Source organism: Grammomys surdaster, unplaced genomic scaffold, assembly GCF_004785775.1.
Source record: "Grammomys surdaster isolate TR1022 unplaced genomic scaffold, NIH_TR_1.0 136, whole genome shotgun sequence".
In the NCBI taxonomy this organism is placed as follows: Eukaryota; Metazoa; Chordata; class Mammalia; order Rodentia; family Muridae; genus Grammomys; species Grammomys surdaster.
In genome coordinates this window covers 10,621,899-10,638,364 of record NW_021604594.1, presented here as the reverse complement: position 1 = coordinate 10,638,364, position 16,466 = coordinate 10,621,899, and the positions used below count along the sequence as shown (strand labels likewise).

At 34.5% G+C, this 16,466-nt stretch overlaps 1 protein-coding gene across 3 annotated transcripts in view; it reads right to left on the bottom strand.

Moving 5' to 3' along the window:
• Atf2 (activating transcription factor 2) overlaps nt 1-16,466 on the bottom strand; it is an 83,010-nt gene that overhangs the window by 35,250 nt on the left and 31,294 nt on the right. For 2 of the 3 annotated variants that reach the window (XM_028762906.1, XM_028762907.1), the window contains 3 exons: nt 14,335-14,404; nt 347-465; nt 69-197 (listed from right to left, as the gene is read on the bottom strand). In XM_028762906.1, the coding sequence (XP_028618739.1) occupies nt 69-197; nt 347-465; nt 14,335-14,359 (273 nt within the window). In that variant the 5' untranslated portion in view covers nt 14,360-14,404. Of the gene's footprint in view, nt 1-68; nt 198-346; nt 466-3,248; nt 3,346-14,334; nt 14,405-16,466 lie in introns of all 3 variants that reach the window. The other variant, XM_028762905.1, reaches the window with a different exon arrangement.

Here is a 16,466-nt window from a genome sequence, read left to right as displayed (position 1 = left end):
AATAAATAAAGGTATTAAATTTAAAAAAAATTAATTTTCTGAAAGGTTATCTTTTTCATGGTTCTAACCTTTTCATCACTGGTAGTAGACTCGGGGTGAGGTAAAGGGCTATCCTGGTGAGTTGTTTCTACAACAGAAGGTTCCTCAATTTTGCTTCTTATGATGGGTGTTGCAAGAGGAGACAAATCTAGAGGCATCTAATACAAACAATAAAGAAAACTTTGTAAAAAGTTAAAAAAAAATAATGGGCAAGCAAAATGTTTACATTGAGAAACCAGGGAGTGAAAACCATCATTGCGTTCCTAAAAGAAGTATTCTTTTTGTAATTTGATGGCTAAGAACATACTTTTTTAATGTCATCTTCTGAAGCCTTCTTGAATTCATTCTCAAAAGGACTTGCCAACTCATTAAACAAACCCACTTCTTCACAGTTTTTAAGGAATCTTGTTGGTGTTGGAGTCTGATCTGAAATAAATGTCAAGAAGTAAGCATACAAATATAAATGATCACGTTAAGAAAGATTCTAAAATGCTGCTAGTAAATTAACAAATCAGTGGCACTGGCTAAAATGCTATTTCTCTCTTTAAAGAGATGCTTTTCTTTAAAACAAGCAAAATTTGATTAAGCTCTATTTTACATCAAGATATTTTGCCAACTTTATCAAAGTTATTTTATGCTTAGTGTACTACTCTTAGTGAAATAAGCATATTTTGGAGAAATAATTACTAGTATGTATCAAAGTATAAGGATTTTTCAAAGTTACATCATTAAAAATTCTGATTGTTAGATGCATACAATTTAGGGAAAACTAAGGCAAATAAGTATTTGAACTTTGCACATTCACTATCTGTTCATAAAGTATTATGAACTCAAGCTTAATATTTACATTTTTACATCGAAATACTGAAAGGGGGAAAAAAGCAAAAGGAAAAGTTCCCCACCCCCTAAAAGAAGTGGTTTAGCCTAATAATGATGCAAACTCAACTTTATTATAACCTAAACTATTTCAACTATATCTGAATATATACTCACTGATATGTATATGTATACTGAGTATTCATATATTGTATGCAGAACAAATGAATGACTGACACAAAATTTACAAGTCTTTCTAATTTAGTCTTATTATTTTCAGGGATATTTGTTTACAGTAGAGTTGGCAGTACATTAAATATTTATTCACACTTTCTGCATTTCAGGGCAGCAATTTTAGAGGTTATGCACAGAATCTAGTCTACTAGTTTAAGATAAAATCTGTTTAGCTGAGGGTCAGATATTTGTTAATTACTGAGTTTCTACAGTGAGTATAATTTTATCTTTGTCCATCACATGTACTGCCTATAAATATTTTTAGCAAAAATAATTCACTTATCATATATGCTAGACATAAGGTAGGCTTGTCTTAGACAGTGAAAACAATATCAGAATTACTGAAGGGTCCACTTATGTCATAATCTTACCCATTATTTAATCTTTAATCTAAACTCTTAATTTTTAGACCTAAAAACTTCCAAAATAGTATTTTAATAAGGGTTTTGAGTATACATATCAGCTTAAGTCTATTTTAATTCAAATTAGTCAAATATAAATGTGACTACTGTTCACACCCAAAAGATTTCTCTAAGCTATCAGGGATGAATACAGCTTACATTAGCAAGGCAAACATCCAGAAAATGCACAAGCCCACAGCACTTTTATTGATGATTATTACTGGTACCATCAGATTTGAGAAGAGTCATCACAGGCAAAATTAGTTAACATGCAGATTGCTTAAGGCTACTGATCATCATGCATTCTATTTATAGTTATATTAAACTATTTCAATGTTAGTAAAAATGCTGTGATTGAACATGTTCTATTTTTATACTGTACTGAAAGTAACATCTAGAAACCAAATTAAAAACATTCTTGAGATCAAAGTTTACAGAGAACATCTAAGACCGTAAATATTAAGGAAACAAAGATCTTCAGAGCCAGAAAAACACTTTCTAAGGTAGTTTTAAATTTTTCTTAATTACTGTTCTTTACTTTTTTTATTGTGGTTCTCATTATTTACACATTCCAAGATGTGCACACCTCACTCTTTTCCATATCCTTTTACTTACAGTACTGAAGACTATTGAAAGTTCCCCTCTATAAGTTGTTTTTAATAAATCACCAACCTTTTGCTACCTCTTATTTATTCATTAGAAAAATTACAGAACTAAAGGCACAGGAGGAACCATCTGATACTACCTTAACACCTCTCCAAAGCACTGCATGTGTTTAGACTAAGTTATAATTTAAAAGTACTAATACTGTTCAGTATTCTAGTTAAATTTTAGAATTATAGATAGGATAACATAAGCTTCATTTAACTATGGACTCTAGATTCTATATTTATGACATGCATATTTGTAGTTCTGACAGAGCTAAAATATATGTAAAATCTGACATAAAACTTATCACAATATCTAGAAAAGCAAATATACGGAACTTATACATAGTATATATTATTCATGTACACAGATTATGTGTTTACATATAAAACATAAAAGAAGACAGCTAATATAGGACAGAGTGACGGTAAGCTAACACATGAATTGGGTTCCTCTTTTTACATATGAAAAACAATGATCTGCTCAGGGTGATACCATATGGTTATAGGGTATGCACACATGCACACACTCATACACAAATACACACACACACTAACTGAACTTAAGTTTTCTTTATGAAGAACATTTTATTTTATTTTGTAGTGCTGGAGATTAAAACCTGGGCCTTGGGAATGCCAGGCAAGCACTATGGTACTGATCTACAACCCAGCTTTAGAGTATTTCATTAATAAAACATTTCATTTGAAACATTTTTAAACAAAATTATAATGACCAAGTTTAGGAAGTGCTTGATCATTTACTATCTTCACAAAGTTTTGAAAACCAGGTGTATGACAACTAAAAGAAACACTAAATACCAATGAGTTCAGTTATCAGTTAAACATAATTTGTAGAAGGCATGAATGCTCCAAGGGTTCTAAACAACTTCCATAAAACCAACTTTAAATGGGTATTTGAAAAGCACACAAAAGTGAAATGGATGATCAAAAGAACAAATAGAAATGTAATGGGTAAATACATGTTGCCAACATTTACTGTAAATGAAGCAATTGGACTATCACCAGACTATAGTATTTACAGAGAATACACAAAATTGTGCACATTCTGGGTGAAATATTATGTAAGCCATTAATAAAAGCATATACTAACCAGCCACAATGACACTGTCATTACGTGCTGGACCAAATTTCAGTGTCATCTCATGTTTATGTTTATGGACAGCCAAATGATCCTCGTTGGTAAAACGCTGTGGCAAAAAGTTTTAAAATATAGTTAAGATTTTCAATTTGATCAAAGAAAACTGATAAAGGATATAAATTTCCACAACATGTAAAACCACCATTAGCAGTGAAATACCAGCTTATACTATAAGACAATCAATCTACTGGTAACACACAAAGACATAGTATTTTTCAAATAACCAGAAAAACCCACTATTGAAGAATAAGAAACGATAGCATATAACTCATCTGAGAGACTTGAAAATAAAACCTGAGGCAAGAAAATTAATAAAATGGACTACTATTCTTTTATTATGCCAGAGTAATATATACTTTGCAGCTCAAAAACTTAAAAAAAAACTGTATTTGCTTAGATGTAAGGTTACTTACCACTTTTTGACTGAGAATATTCTAAAAATGACTCCTGTACAAATAAGAAATGAATCTGAGGCTAGGCATGGTGGTGCACACCTTTAATCCCAATACTAGGGAGGCAGATCTCTGTAAATTTGAGGCTAGCCTTATCTACACAGAGTTTTCCAGGTCAGCCAGGACTATACAGTAAGACCTTGTCTCAATTTAAGAGAGAGAGAGAGAGAGAGAGAGAGAGAGAGAGAGAGAGAGAGAGAGGAAGAAAAAGAAAAAAGAAAGAAAGTAAGAAGTCTGGTGGTTTATTACCATAGTGAAGAATTTCTGTGTTATAATCCAGCAAAGAAACAGTAATCACCATATAACAATTCAATTTATTTTAAATTGTTTTAACCTAAGAAAGTGTTTTTAAAATCATAACTCATATTAAAATGAATATATGTTCAAAGGAATTTATTATGCCTTTCCTCACCTTACACTGGTAAGTACCACATGTGACCAGTGATACTTATGATTGTGACACATTCATGTTTAAATTCTTACTGAAAATCAACCTAAGAAGACCTCTTTATCAAGAACCACTGTTCCCATAATAGGAAACCACTCATTTATTTTGCCCATTTCCTGGTTTAGAAGTTAAATTAACCCTTACTCATTTCTACTACTTTACAAATAGGGGTGCTAAAATTTTAATGTAACTAACTGTTAAGAAGCCTGATACCTAGTACCTACTAGCATTCTATGTTCACCACAAGAATCCCATCTTCAGTTTTTAAAAAGATTTTATTTTTATTTATGTTCCCCCCCTTCTCTCTGTGTGCGCGCGCGTGTGTGTGCATGTGTGTGTGTGTGCGTGTGTGTGCTTATAAAAACAAGAATAAGACTGGAGTCCACAAAGTTGTGAGCACCTGATGTGGGTGCTGGGAACCAAACTCCAGTCCTCTGGCAGAGCACAATCACTCTTAACTACTTGAGCTCTCGCTCCGATCCTCCAGCTTCAAGTTAAAAGACCTTCTATCCATGGTACTCTAAATGTTTGTTATTGAGCCTATCACTATTATCTTCATGTCTACCCTTCTAAGTAAGCTGAACACCTTCTATGACCTCCAAATCTGCGGTAAGCATTACATAAAGACTAATGGGGAAAAATGAACTCCTTAAATTAACAATTGATTCTTAAAAACCTGTAAAAGGCAGAAGACAATCAAGCTTTACTTTACTTACAAACACCAATTGAAAGTTAACCACTATTTTATAAGAATAACTAGTACTTCTTCAGAGCCTGTTTGTATTTCTATATTGAGGGAACTGTTGAGTACGTCTTTCCCTTGGTTTACTCATTACCTATCCACTCACCGGTGGACACTGCAAGTATAATCCAACTTTTCCCCACTCAGGTGACCTTCCTATTACTTTACCCTTTCAAAAGTTCTCCCCAAATCTGGTGAAATTAGTAGTGGTGTTTTGACAAGCACCCTTAGAAACAAAGCTTTCAAGTCAACCAAGACACTGAAAAGCTTATCCACACTAAAGCTGTCAAAATTAAAAGGTAAAAACTCAGGAAATTTCATCTAACATTTTTATTCAATTAGTGCTCTCTCTTCTTGGATTAGTTTGGCCACAAATGCCAAGGAGCAATTAGAGCTGGAAGCATGGTCTAGTGGTAAAGTGCTATGTAGAAGGCCTTAGGTTTGATGCTCAGCAGCAGCAACAATAACCAAAAACAACAACAAAAACCCCTAATGAACCCACCAAATAGTCTATAAAATAACATTATCTGCTGTATAATGTAAAAATGAAAGTAAACTGTCTTCAGAGAAAAGGAGTGACTAGCTAAAAATATAAGGGTTATGCATTTATAAACTCTCATACAATATCCAAAGATCGAATTAACCATTAGTTACAAAGACAGCAACATTTTTTTTTAATGTGAAGGACACAGGTGTATCTGACCTTAAGAAATTACCTGAGAAAATTTGTTATTAACAAGAAACTTTGGCTTTTTACTGATTCTTTAAGTTTCTAAGTGAAAAACCAGATTGGTTTTTTACTCTCTAGTTAAAATATTATGATTTTAATATATAATAGTTACTACATAATATATATTATAAATGTTTGTGTATACACACATATACATACACATGTATGTATATATGTATATATATGTATACATATATATGAATTGTTTCCTAGATAAACTAAAAAGGATTTGTTTTAAGAATAAACTGTAGAAAAATTATATCACAGGCAGTATTAACATATTTAATACAATTTCCTCTAGACAAAGTCCAATTTGAATGCACAAAGGAACAGGTATGTACAAAATTCAAGCATTTCTGTTAACAAAAACAAGAGCTTGAACATTTACCTAAATCAACGATCTTGGAAGAAAATGAAGAGAAGTTTTTTGGATGGGACTTTATAAGGAAGCAAAGAGTAATGGGCTCACAGTAAATTAATGTAAATTCTAATAGGTAAGAAATCTGTTTCCAAGGTTTGGCCATATCTTTTCAGATTTTGTTAATACTAGTGTGGGGTGGAGTGTTATTCACAGCACAGTACCTACGTGGGGGTTGGAGGACTACTCTGTGGTGTTGGTTCTGTTCTGTCTTTACACAGGGGCTCTGGAGATTGAACTCAGGCTGCCAGGCTTGTCGGCCATCTATGGTTTTACAGTTATTTTCATCATATATTACTACTGTTTAATTTGTTGAATGGGTAGAAATAAGTTTGAATGTAATCAGGGTAACAGCTCCTTTTGCTACTTTTCCTTAGCTGAAGAGGAACTCTATTCAACAGCAGAAACTACTAATTAACTCACATACACCTCCACTAAGACTTAGGCTAAGTATACATTGTATCTAATCTCCCCTCTGAATCAGCTTATGATGTATGATAATTTACCACAAAGTAGTTTCAATTAAAGTGACATCAAAGGTAAAGATAGCCAAAAAGATAGAATATGTAAATGAATCTTCTACTATGTATCTAATTTTGTATCTTTTATTCAATTCAACACCATTGTATTCCCCTAAAAACAAATGATGTTAATAGGAGTCTGTGCAACATGTAAAGTTACCTAGGCATTTACAAGAAGACCATAGTAAGAATCTTCAAGTAAACAGTTTGTGCTAATTTTTATCGGCCATTTTTAAGTGATACTATCAACAGAGTACATTTAAAAATGTGATAATCTACTGGAAATTTTAAATTTAAATTAAGTAGAGCAAAATTTGGATCATTCCATCGAGATGAGAAAAAAATAATTTGCACTATCATCATCAAATTGGTGTTTCTAAAAATCAATGATCAATTATTGCAGAGTATTGTGGTGCATACCTTTAATCCCAGCTCTCAAGAGGGCAAAGGCAAGAGATCTCTGTGAGTTTGAAACCAGCCTGATCTACATAGTGTGAGTTCCAGGATAGTTAGAGCTACATAGTGAGACCTATATCCAAATAATAATAATAATAACAACAACAATAACAACAACATCAACAACAACAACAACAACTTTCAACATCCTAAGGAATACTGTTTAATATAAAGAGAGCTATGTCCCTGCTACTTTCAGCAAGTTTTAACTAATGAGGCTGACATTCACTTGGCTGTTTAGGGCAGTGACAGTATACAATGCAAATATTAAGCATCTCACAAAATCACTGGCTAAAAAATGTAATATCCAAGACTAGAGTGTTTATAAGAAAAATAGTTTATTAATAATGAGGGCTAAACTATTAAATGAAAGCAAAATCAGAGTGAGCTTATATTTCATTTCTCTTTTCTTTTAAGCATGTGTATCTGTGGAAGTTAAAAAACAACCTGCAGGGATCAGTTCTTTCCTTCTACTATGTGGGTTTTAGGGACTGAACTCAGGACATCAGCCTTAGAGCAAGTTCCTTTATCCAGAAAGCCATCTTTGTGGCCCAATATATAGCTATACATAATTTTATTTGACCATTCATTCATTCATTTGGAATAAGAATAAACTATATAGACATTTTATTTATCTATTAAGTAATTAATTTGGAATGAGAATTCAACCCAGTGATACTTGTTTCATTTCAGCCCTTGTTTCTTAAAGACAAAGGCTAATGGTGGTCTTGAACTTGTAGTCTGTATGCTTAGCCACTACAACCAACTATAGATATATATTGAGCTGGTAATAGTAGTTTGAGAAATATAGTCTAAGAAACTAATTATAGATGTACACAAATAATTGTGTAAAGTGATACCACAATGCTGCTTACTAAAATACTAAAATTAATTTCAAAGTTCATAATAGAAAAATGAGCAAACGACATAGTAGACTAGTAGAACACACACAACTTAAAACCACGCTTAGCCATGCATAGAGGCTCACATGTATAACTTACTAACAAACACTATCAATTTAATGCTAGGGAATTCTCTTAAACAATTTCTTAGGGTACACATACAAACATATATTCTAATTTTCAGCTATTGACTATTTTTCTTCTACTTAAACAAACTTAAATACAATGCTTTTTATTTAAAACAATAAAATAGCATGTATAGAGCTGGTGTGATGGTTCAGCCATAAAGAGCACTTACTGATCTTTCAGGAGTTACTAGGTTCTCAATATCCACACGGTGGCGAAAGATCACCAATAAATCCAGTTCCAGGATATCTGATGCTTTCTTTTGTTTTCTAAGACTACAGCATGCACATGTTCCATATAATCTCAAGCACACATAGTATAATACACATAAAAATACATAAATTAATTCTTTTTTAAAAACACTTTTTAAAAATACCATGTGTTAGTACTGCAGGTATGGTGGCATACATCTTTAATCCCATCACTTGGGAGGCAGTGATAAGTGGATCTCTGTTGGCTTTGAAGCCAGTCTAGTCTATAGAGTGTGTTTCAGGCATGGACAGATAGAGATAGAGTAAGATCCTGTCTAAAAACTGGGGATTGATCTTTCCAAGACTTTTATCATGAAGGGATGTTGAATTTTGTCAAATGCTTTCTCAGCATCTAGTGAGATGATCATGTGGTTTTTTTCTTTAAGTTTGTTTATATAGTGGATTACATTGATGGATTTCCGAATATTGAACCATCCCTGCATTCCTGGGATAAAACCTACTTGATCATGATGGATGATTGTTTTGATGTGTTCTTGGATTCGGTTTGCTAGAATTTTATTGAGTATTTTGCATCGATGTTCATAAGGGAGAATGATCTGAAGTTCTCTTTCTTTGTCGGGTCCTTGTGGGGTTTGGGTATGAGTGTAATTGTAGCTTCATAGAACGAATTGGGTAGTGTTCCTTCTGTCTCTATTTTGTCGAATAGTTTGAAGAAAATTGGTATTACGTCTTCCTTGAAGGTCTGATAGAATTCAGCACTAAAATCATCTGGTCCTGGGCTTTTTTTAGTGGGGAGACTTTTAATGACTGCTGCTATTTCCTGAGGGGTTATGGGACTATTTAGATGGTTTTTCTGCTCCTGGTTTAACTTTGGTACCTGGTATCTGTCTAGGAAATTGTCCATTTCATCCAGGTTTTCCAGTTTTGTTGAGTATAGGCCTTTGTAGTAGAATCTGATGATTTTTTGAATTTCTTCAGTTTCTGTTGTTATGTCTCCCTTTTCAGTTCTGATTTTATTAATTTGGATACTGTCTCTGTGCCCTCTGGTTAATCTGGCTAACGGTTTATCTATCTTGTTGATTTTCTCAAAGAACCAGCCACCTGAGTATCTATCCCATGTGCAATCACCAAAGGTAGAGGCTGATGTGGAAGTCAGGAAGTGCATGCTGATAAGAGCCTGATATGGATATCTCCTCAGAGGTCTTCAAGAGTCTGACATACTCAGAGGCAGATGCTCACAACTAGCCATTGAACTGATCATGGGGTTCTCAATAGAGGAGTTAGAGTGAAGACTGAAGGAGAGCTGAAAGGATTTGAGGCACCATGAGGAGAGCAACAATACCAACCAACCACAGCTCCCAGGGTCTAAACCACCAGCCTGGGAGCACTTAGGGAGGGATCCAGCGCTTCAGTTGAATATGTAAGAGTGGAGGGCCCTGCTGGGCATAGGTGGAAGAAGAGAACCTTGACCGCATGAAGGCTGGATGCCCCAGGGGGTGGGAATTTTGAGGGTGGGGAGGTGGGAGTGGGGGGGATAGATAGAGGTTACATCCACAGAGAAGGAGGAGGAGGGGTGAGGGGATTGGGGGTTCCTGGGTGGGTGGGGGATGGGGTAAGGGGACAACATAGGAAATGTAAATAAAACATCCAATTAAAAAAAAAAAACTGGGGATTGGGGTGAAGATAGCTTATAGTTTAAAAGTACTTAATGCTGGCACTGAAGAGATGGCTCAGTTGTAAAGAACACTTGATACACTTGCAGAAAACCCAAGTTTGATTCTCATCACTCATGTGGCAGCCTGCAATCATCTATAACTACAGTTCCTTCTTCTGATCTCCTTGGAGACCAGGCACACAAGTGGTTCACAGATATACATGCAGACAAACCACTAGTACACATAAAATAAAATAAAATAAAATGTAGAAAGTGCTTAATGCTCTTGGGAAAGACTGAGTTTGGTTCTTAGCATGTCTGATGAATTGGACTGGCTCTAACTCCAGCTCCAGGGAATCCAATGCAGGTTTTTGGCTTCCATGGGCACTGTACTAACAACCCAACCTAATTTCCAATGCAGGTTTTTGGCTTCCATGGGCATTGTACTAACAACCCAACCTAATCCCCCCACTCCAGACACACATACATGTAATTAGGGATGACACATACAAAATAACAGCAACCATTTTATTTTAAGCAGAAAAAAGAGCTTATTTAAGGCCAAGTTTCCAAGAATGACTTATAGAACAATATGGCAAAACTGGTTAATTTTCAAAGACTGCTTCTAGAAGCAATGCACTATCTCGAGTTATGGTTTAGAGCTCCAATATCCCTAAAAAATCCAAAGGATTCTTCCCAGGGTGGTAGCAATGGGAGTGGTGGCACCTGAGTCATACATGGGCCTGGAGAGGTCCTTCAGCCATTTGGGGGTACGACCTTGAAGGGGACTGGGTATCTCTTCATTCCTTGAATTGTGATGTGAGTAGTTAGTTTTGTTCTAGTTTCTGCCTTCCCTTGATGTATTGTCTTGTTTTATACTTCCCTTGATATACAGGCTCTATGAAACAGGGTTAAATGAACATGGAGTAAAAACTTTTAACATTATGAGTCACCAGGGAAAAGTCTTTGCTGCCAAGCCTGACAACCAGAGTTCTATACTGGGGACCCATATGCTAGAAGAGACTGACTCCAATAAACTGTCCTCTGACCTCCACATGTGCACTATGACATGCAGGTGTCCACCCACAGACATGCACATGAAATCAGTAACTACCCAGATCTCTTCTTTATTTAACTTTGTACCAAATCCAAACATAAAAGTAAACTTAGTTTATCAGAGAGTAAATCTAGTCAGTAGAAACTAAAACCATACTCTAAATTTTAGCTTCAAAGAATTTAAGATTTTACTTTTTACTCCTAATTTTTTAAAAATGTATGTAAACTATAGCCCTAAATTAGATATAAAAGTCTAATTCTGTTCTGTCCATCTTTCATCTTGACCATTATTATCTTCTAATTTTCTTGTTTCATACTGCTCTGTGAATAAACCAACATATCTAATCATGTCCACAAAACTCAACAAGTAAGAATTTTTCCTATCTCTCTGAGCTCCTCATTGATCATTTTACACTTCAGCCACAATTGAAACATGTAGTTTCTTTCACAGTTTTTCATTTGTCCAGTTGTCAAATTTGATCCAATCGTCTCATTACCAGAAACACATTTCCTCACCAAGCTACTTTAAATGGCATCTGGGCAGGAGAGATAAAGATAGCTCAATGTATATAAAGAAATTTGCTATGAAATGAATTCCATCCCCAGAAAGCACATACAGGTAGAGACACCAAGTCCTTATGTTCTAACTTCCACACATGTACATGACACATGTACCTCCTATAATAATGATTTAATAAAAAGTAAAATAAGGGGCAAAAAAAACCCCTCTCGGTGATTTAATAACACTCGATGCTCTTCTAGAGAATCCAGGTTTTGCTCCCAGCACCCTCATGGTGACTAATCATCTGTAACCACAGTTCCTGGGGAATCTGACATCTTCTTCCTGCCTCTGCAAGCACTAGGTATGAACATGGTGCAGACTTACATTCAAGACAAAACATCTATACACATAACATAAAAATTAAATAAAAATAAAATCCAGTCTCACTATCACCCTTTCTTATGGTACTAGGGACTAATGAACTTCACATGTGGTAAGCACTTCACCACTGAGCTGTATTCCGAACCCTCTGACAACTCAATTTTTAAAAACAGACAAAAGAGTTGATGAAAGATTTCACCTTCACAGAACAATAAAGGTATACAAATGGCTGATAAATACATATTTAAAAAGTACTTATTTTTTCACTAGTCATCGAAGAAATGAGAAAGTACAATAAGATACCAACCTATGTACAAAAAGAGGAGTCAAATTTAAAAGAATAAAAACTCTATGGGCTGGAGAGATGGCTCAGTGGTTAAGAGCACTGACTGCTCTTCCAGAGGTCCTGAGTTCAAATCCCAGCAACCACATGGTGGCTCACAACCATCCGTAATGAGATTGTATGCCCTCTTCTGGTGTGTCTGAAGACAGCTACAGTGTACCCATAAATGAAATAAATAAATCTTTAAAAAAAAAAAAAAAAAAAACCTCTAAAAGTTAACAAGAATATGGCATAAACATCTTATAAATTACTGAAGTAAACAAAACATGGCCCATCTATTATAGAAAGCAATTTGTAATTTCCTAAAATGATATGGAGGGACATATCACATGATTTCACCATTACACTCTGGGTAGTAATCCAAAAGAAACCACAGCATTCATACACATAAAGACTTGTATGTAAATTTCACTCATTTACCTGTGATAACTAAATTTGAACATACACCAGATGCTGGATCAACTTGTGGAATAAATGTATCCAAATAAAGAAAAGAGGCTTATTTAGTTCACTACTCTGGAAGTTGTGAGGTCTAAAGTTGTGGGATCCTAAGCACTTCACAAAGGCTCTGGCTCCAAGTACATTAACATATTACTTTAGAGGTTAAGTTTTCAATACATAAATTTCTGGGGGGGGGGGTGTCCAATTAAATCACAATATCCCTGTTATATAATCAGCATTTCCTTTATAAATTTGCCAGTAACTAATCTGTAGTACTAGTTAATACTCATAGAAAGTAGATAGATACAATTGAGAAATCTTATATTTTGTTATAAAAGAATCCAGAAAAATTTACATCATCTATGCATCCACTTTTATACAGTCCAGAGAGTACAAACAAATTTACAGCAACAGAAGGTAGATCAGTAGTTGACAAAGGTGAGAGAACTTACACATGGGTACAAGGAAACTTTCGGAGTAATGAGTTATGTTGACTATCATGACTGGAGTAACAGTTCTATAAGTATATGTGTATATGATAAATTATAACACTGGGTAAGGTGATATACCTCAGCAGGTAAAGGTACTTCTATGCCTAATGACCTGAGCTTGATGCCCACAAAACCCATCAGGTATGAAAAGAGGGAACCAACTCCTGCAAGTTGTTCTCTGATCTCTACACAGCTTAAGTGGCATGTGCACAAACAAACATACACAAACGCACACATAATGCATACACGTGAACAAAATCAATAACTGTAAAACAACAAAAACCCAAAAGCACCAAACTGTGACTTATAGTGCAGTTTACTATACGTTGACTATATTTTAATTTAAAATACCAACTAAAAATAAATGAAAACCAATGAATTACTTTAATAGCTCTGACTTACACTGTATTTACATGTCTGTAAGTTTACTTCACATTAAAAATCCATTTTTCAGGCTGGAGAGACAGCTAGGTGGTTAAGAGGACTGACTCACTGGCAGCGATTCCAGAGGTCCTGAGTTCAATTCCCAACAACCACATAGTGGCTCAGAACTATCTGTAATGGGATATGATGCTCTCTCCTGGCATGACAGCGACATTACATATGTACAAAAAATAAATCTAAAAATAGGTTCTTTTTTAGTGCCTGTAGTTAAAAGATTATGATAGTGGTAATAGTATTAGAGTAATAATTTAATGACTATTAAAAATTAAAGTATCTCCTGAAAATGCTTCTACACGTGCGTTAAAGATGTTAGACTTCAGAACATTAATAGATTAGTGATATGTCTGAGGTATGTATTAGCTAGTTTTATAAGTTAAAATAACAAGTAATTTCTAAATTTAGTAATACATTTTTGATTTCCAACTAGATAGTTTAACATTAATTTTCAATGAATATAGATCAAATAATATACTTAAATCCTTGGTTTTTGTCTATAGTTTATGACTGTTATTATAAGATAATCTACTTCCATAATACCACACTGTCTTTTCTAGAACTAGAATAGATTATTAAAGAATTTCTAAATGTTTTTGTTTTGCTTTTATCTTAACGCTAATCTTAAAGAAAATCACAGTAGTAAAATCTTAATGACAATATATTCTAGCAATGATTTAATGAAAAGAAACGTACAAGATTATTCTAAGTAATGGATATGTTACCTGGCCACACCCAGGGGCAGTGCATAGAAAGGGTTTGTCATCACTCATATTCCACAGGTCCTTGTTTTATCTGTAACAAAGCATAAACCAAGAATGAAGTGTTTTATGGTGTGTTTCTGAATGAAGAACAATTTCAAATATAAATCTAAAGATTCGATTTCCACCAAACATTTCTGCTGACATTTTTAACCCTGTCTTCTGTGGGAGCCCATGTAAGAAAGCTGGGAACTTATTGTGAACTACAGATGGGGCAGAGTGCAGAATATTCTCCCCACAAGGTGTCTTTCTAGAAAGAACTGCAGAAACTATGATGATTCAAAGTACATGAAAGCATGAACTCCATGGAAGGAATGCCCTGGAGGGAACACTCACATTATGTCTGGAAAAGGCAAAGCCCTGGGAAGAATATTCTTGGCTTCTTCATGTGACCAAAGATGGTAAAACCTAACACCAGGTGTATTCCCTCACTGCAGTTGTTTTTGATTAAGCTAACAGTCAACTCATGCTTTTCTTGATTTAATAATAAAAATGAAAGATGCTTTGTTTGCATCACTCTTGAGCGCAAATGTCTGGGGTCCTCTTGGCTCCCCACACAGGTTTTTGAAATATCCTTTGATTTGCAGAGACTTAACTTCATGGGCTACAGGGTGGGTCAACAATCTTCCACTTTACTATAAGAGTAGATACTTGCAATATGCAAAAATCTGTGCTATAGAAAAGGATTAAGACACTCCATCAGGCTCTTTTTTGTGCAACAGTGTAAGTCATTCAAAAAGAACAAATTTCACACAGTAGGCAGCCTTCCAAAGGTCAGACTACAGAGTTGTGGAAGTCATAAAGCAAGATCTATTTTAAAATTCTTGCCAAGTATTTTTTTTTAATCTTTTGGGTAAATATGTCTTGTCTGAATATCCTTCTAAAACACCAATTAATTATAAACAAATTCTGCTTACTTTTTCATGTCAGCAAAGTACTATAGAAAACTCTCAAAAGGATAATATGATCTAAAACTATATTCTGGCCTCTATGTACCTCTTCTCCCAGCAGAGAAGCTAAGCTGTGAGGGTCTTTCCCAGTATCTCTTGCAGACAGATAACCTGCAGATGTTCAAGTACTTCATATAAAATAGTTTAACATTTGCATAGAGACTGAGCCAACGTTTAGCCATTTAACTAAAAGAGAGAGGAAGTCATAAATTAATAAAATTAGAGACGAAAGGGGGACGTCACAACAGACAGCAAAGAAACTCAGAGAATCATAGGACATGGTTAAAAGATCTCAGCCTAGCAATCTGGAAAAACGTAAAAGAACTGGATGGATTTCTTGATGTATATGACCTGCCTAAGTTAAAGATCAAATAATCATTTAAATAGACCCATTACCCCTAGTGAAGCAGAAACAGTAAAGTCTAACAACAACAACAACAACAACAACAAAGCCCAAGGCCAGATGGATTCAGCATAGAATTCTACCAGATCATCAAAAAACTAACACCAACACTCCTCAAATTATTCCACAATATAGAAACTAAAGAACACTTCCTAATTCTTTTTATGAGGCCACTATTACCACTGATACCAAAACCACACAATGATCTCACAAAAAAGAAAACTATAAACCCGTATCCCTTATGAATACAGATACAAAAATTCTCAACAAAATACTTGCAAACCAAATACAAGAACACATCAAAAGAGTATCCACATGATCAAGTCAGCTCAATCCCAGAGATGTAGGGATAGTTCAACATATGTAAACTGATAAACATAATCCACCACATAAACAGACTGAAAGACAAAACCACATAATTATCATTAGATGCAGAAAGGCCTTTGAAGGCCTTTGAAAACTACAACATCTTCTCATAACAAAAGTCCTGGAGAGACTAGGAATACAAAGGATATACTTCAACATAATAAATGGACCATTTCAAACAGGTGCACAGCCATATCAATCTAAATGGATTAAAACATAAAGCATGTCTACTAAAGTCAGGAACAAGACAAGGATGTTCATCTCTCTATACTTATTCAATACAGTACTTAAGTCTTAGCTAGAGCAAATAACTGAAGGTCATCAAGAGAGATACAAATAGGGAAAAAAAGTTGAATTATATATATATATATATATAT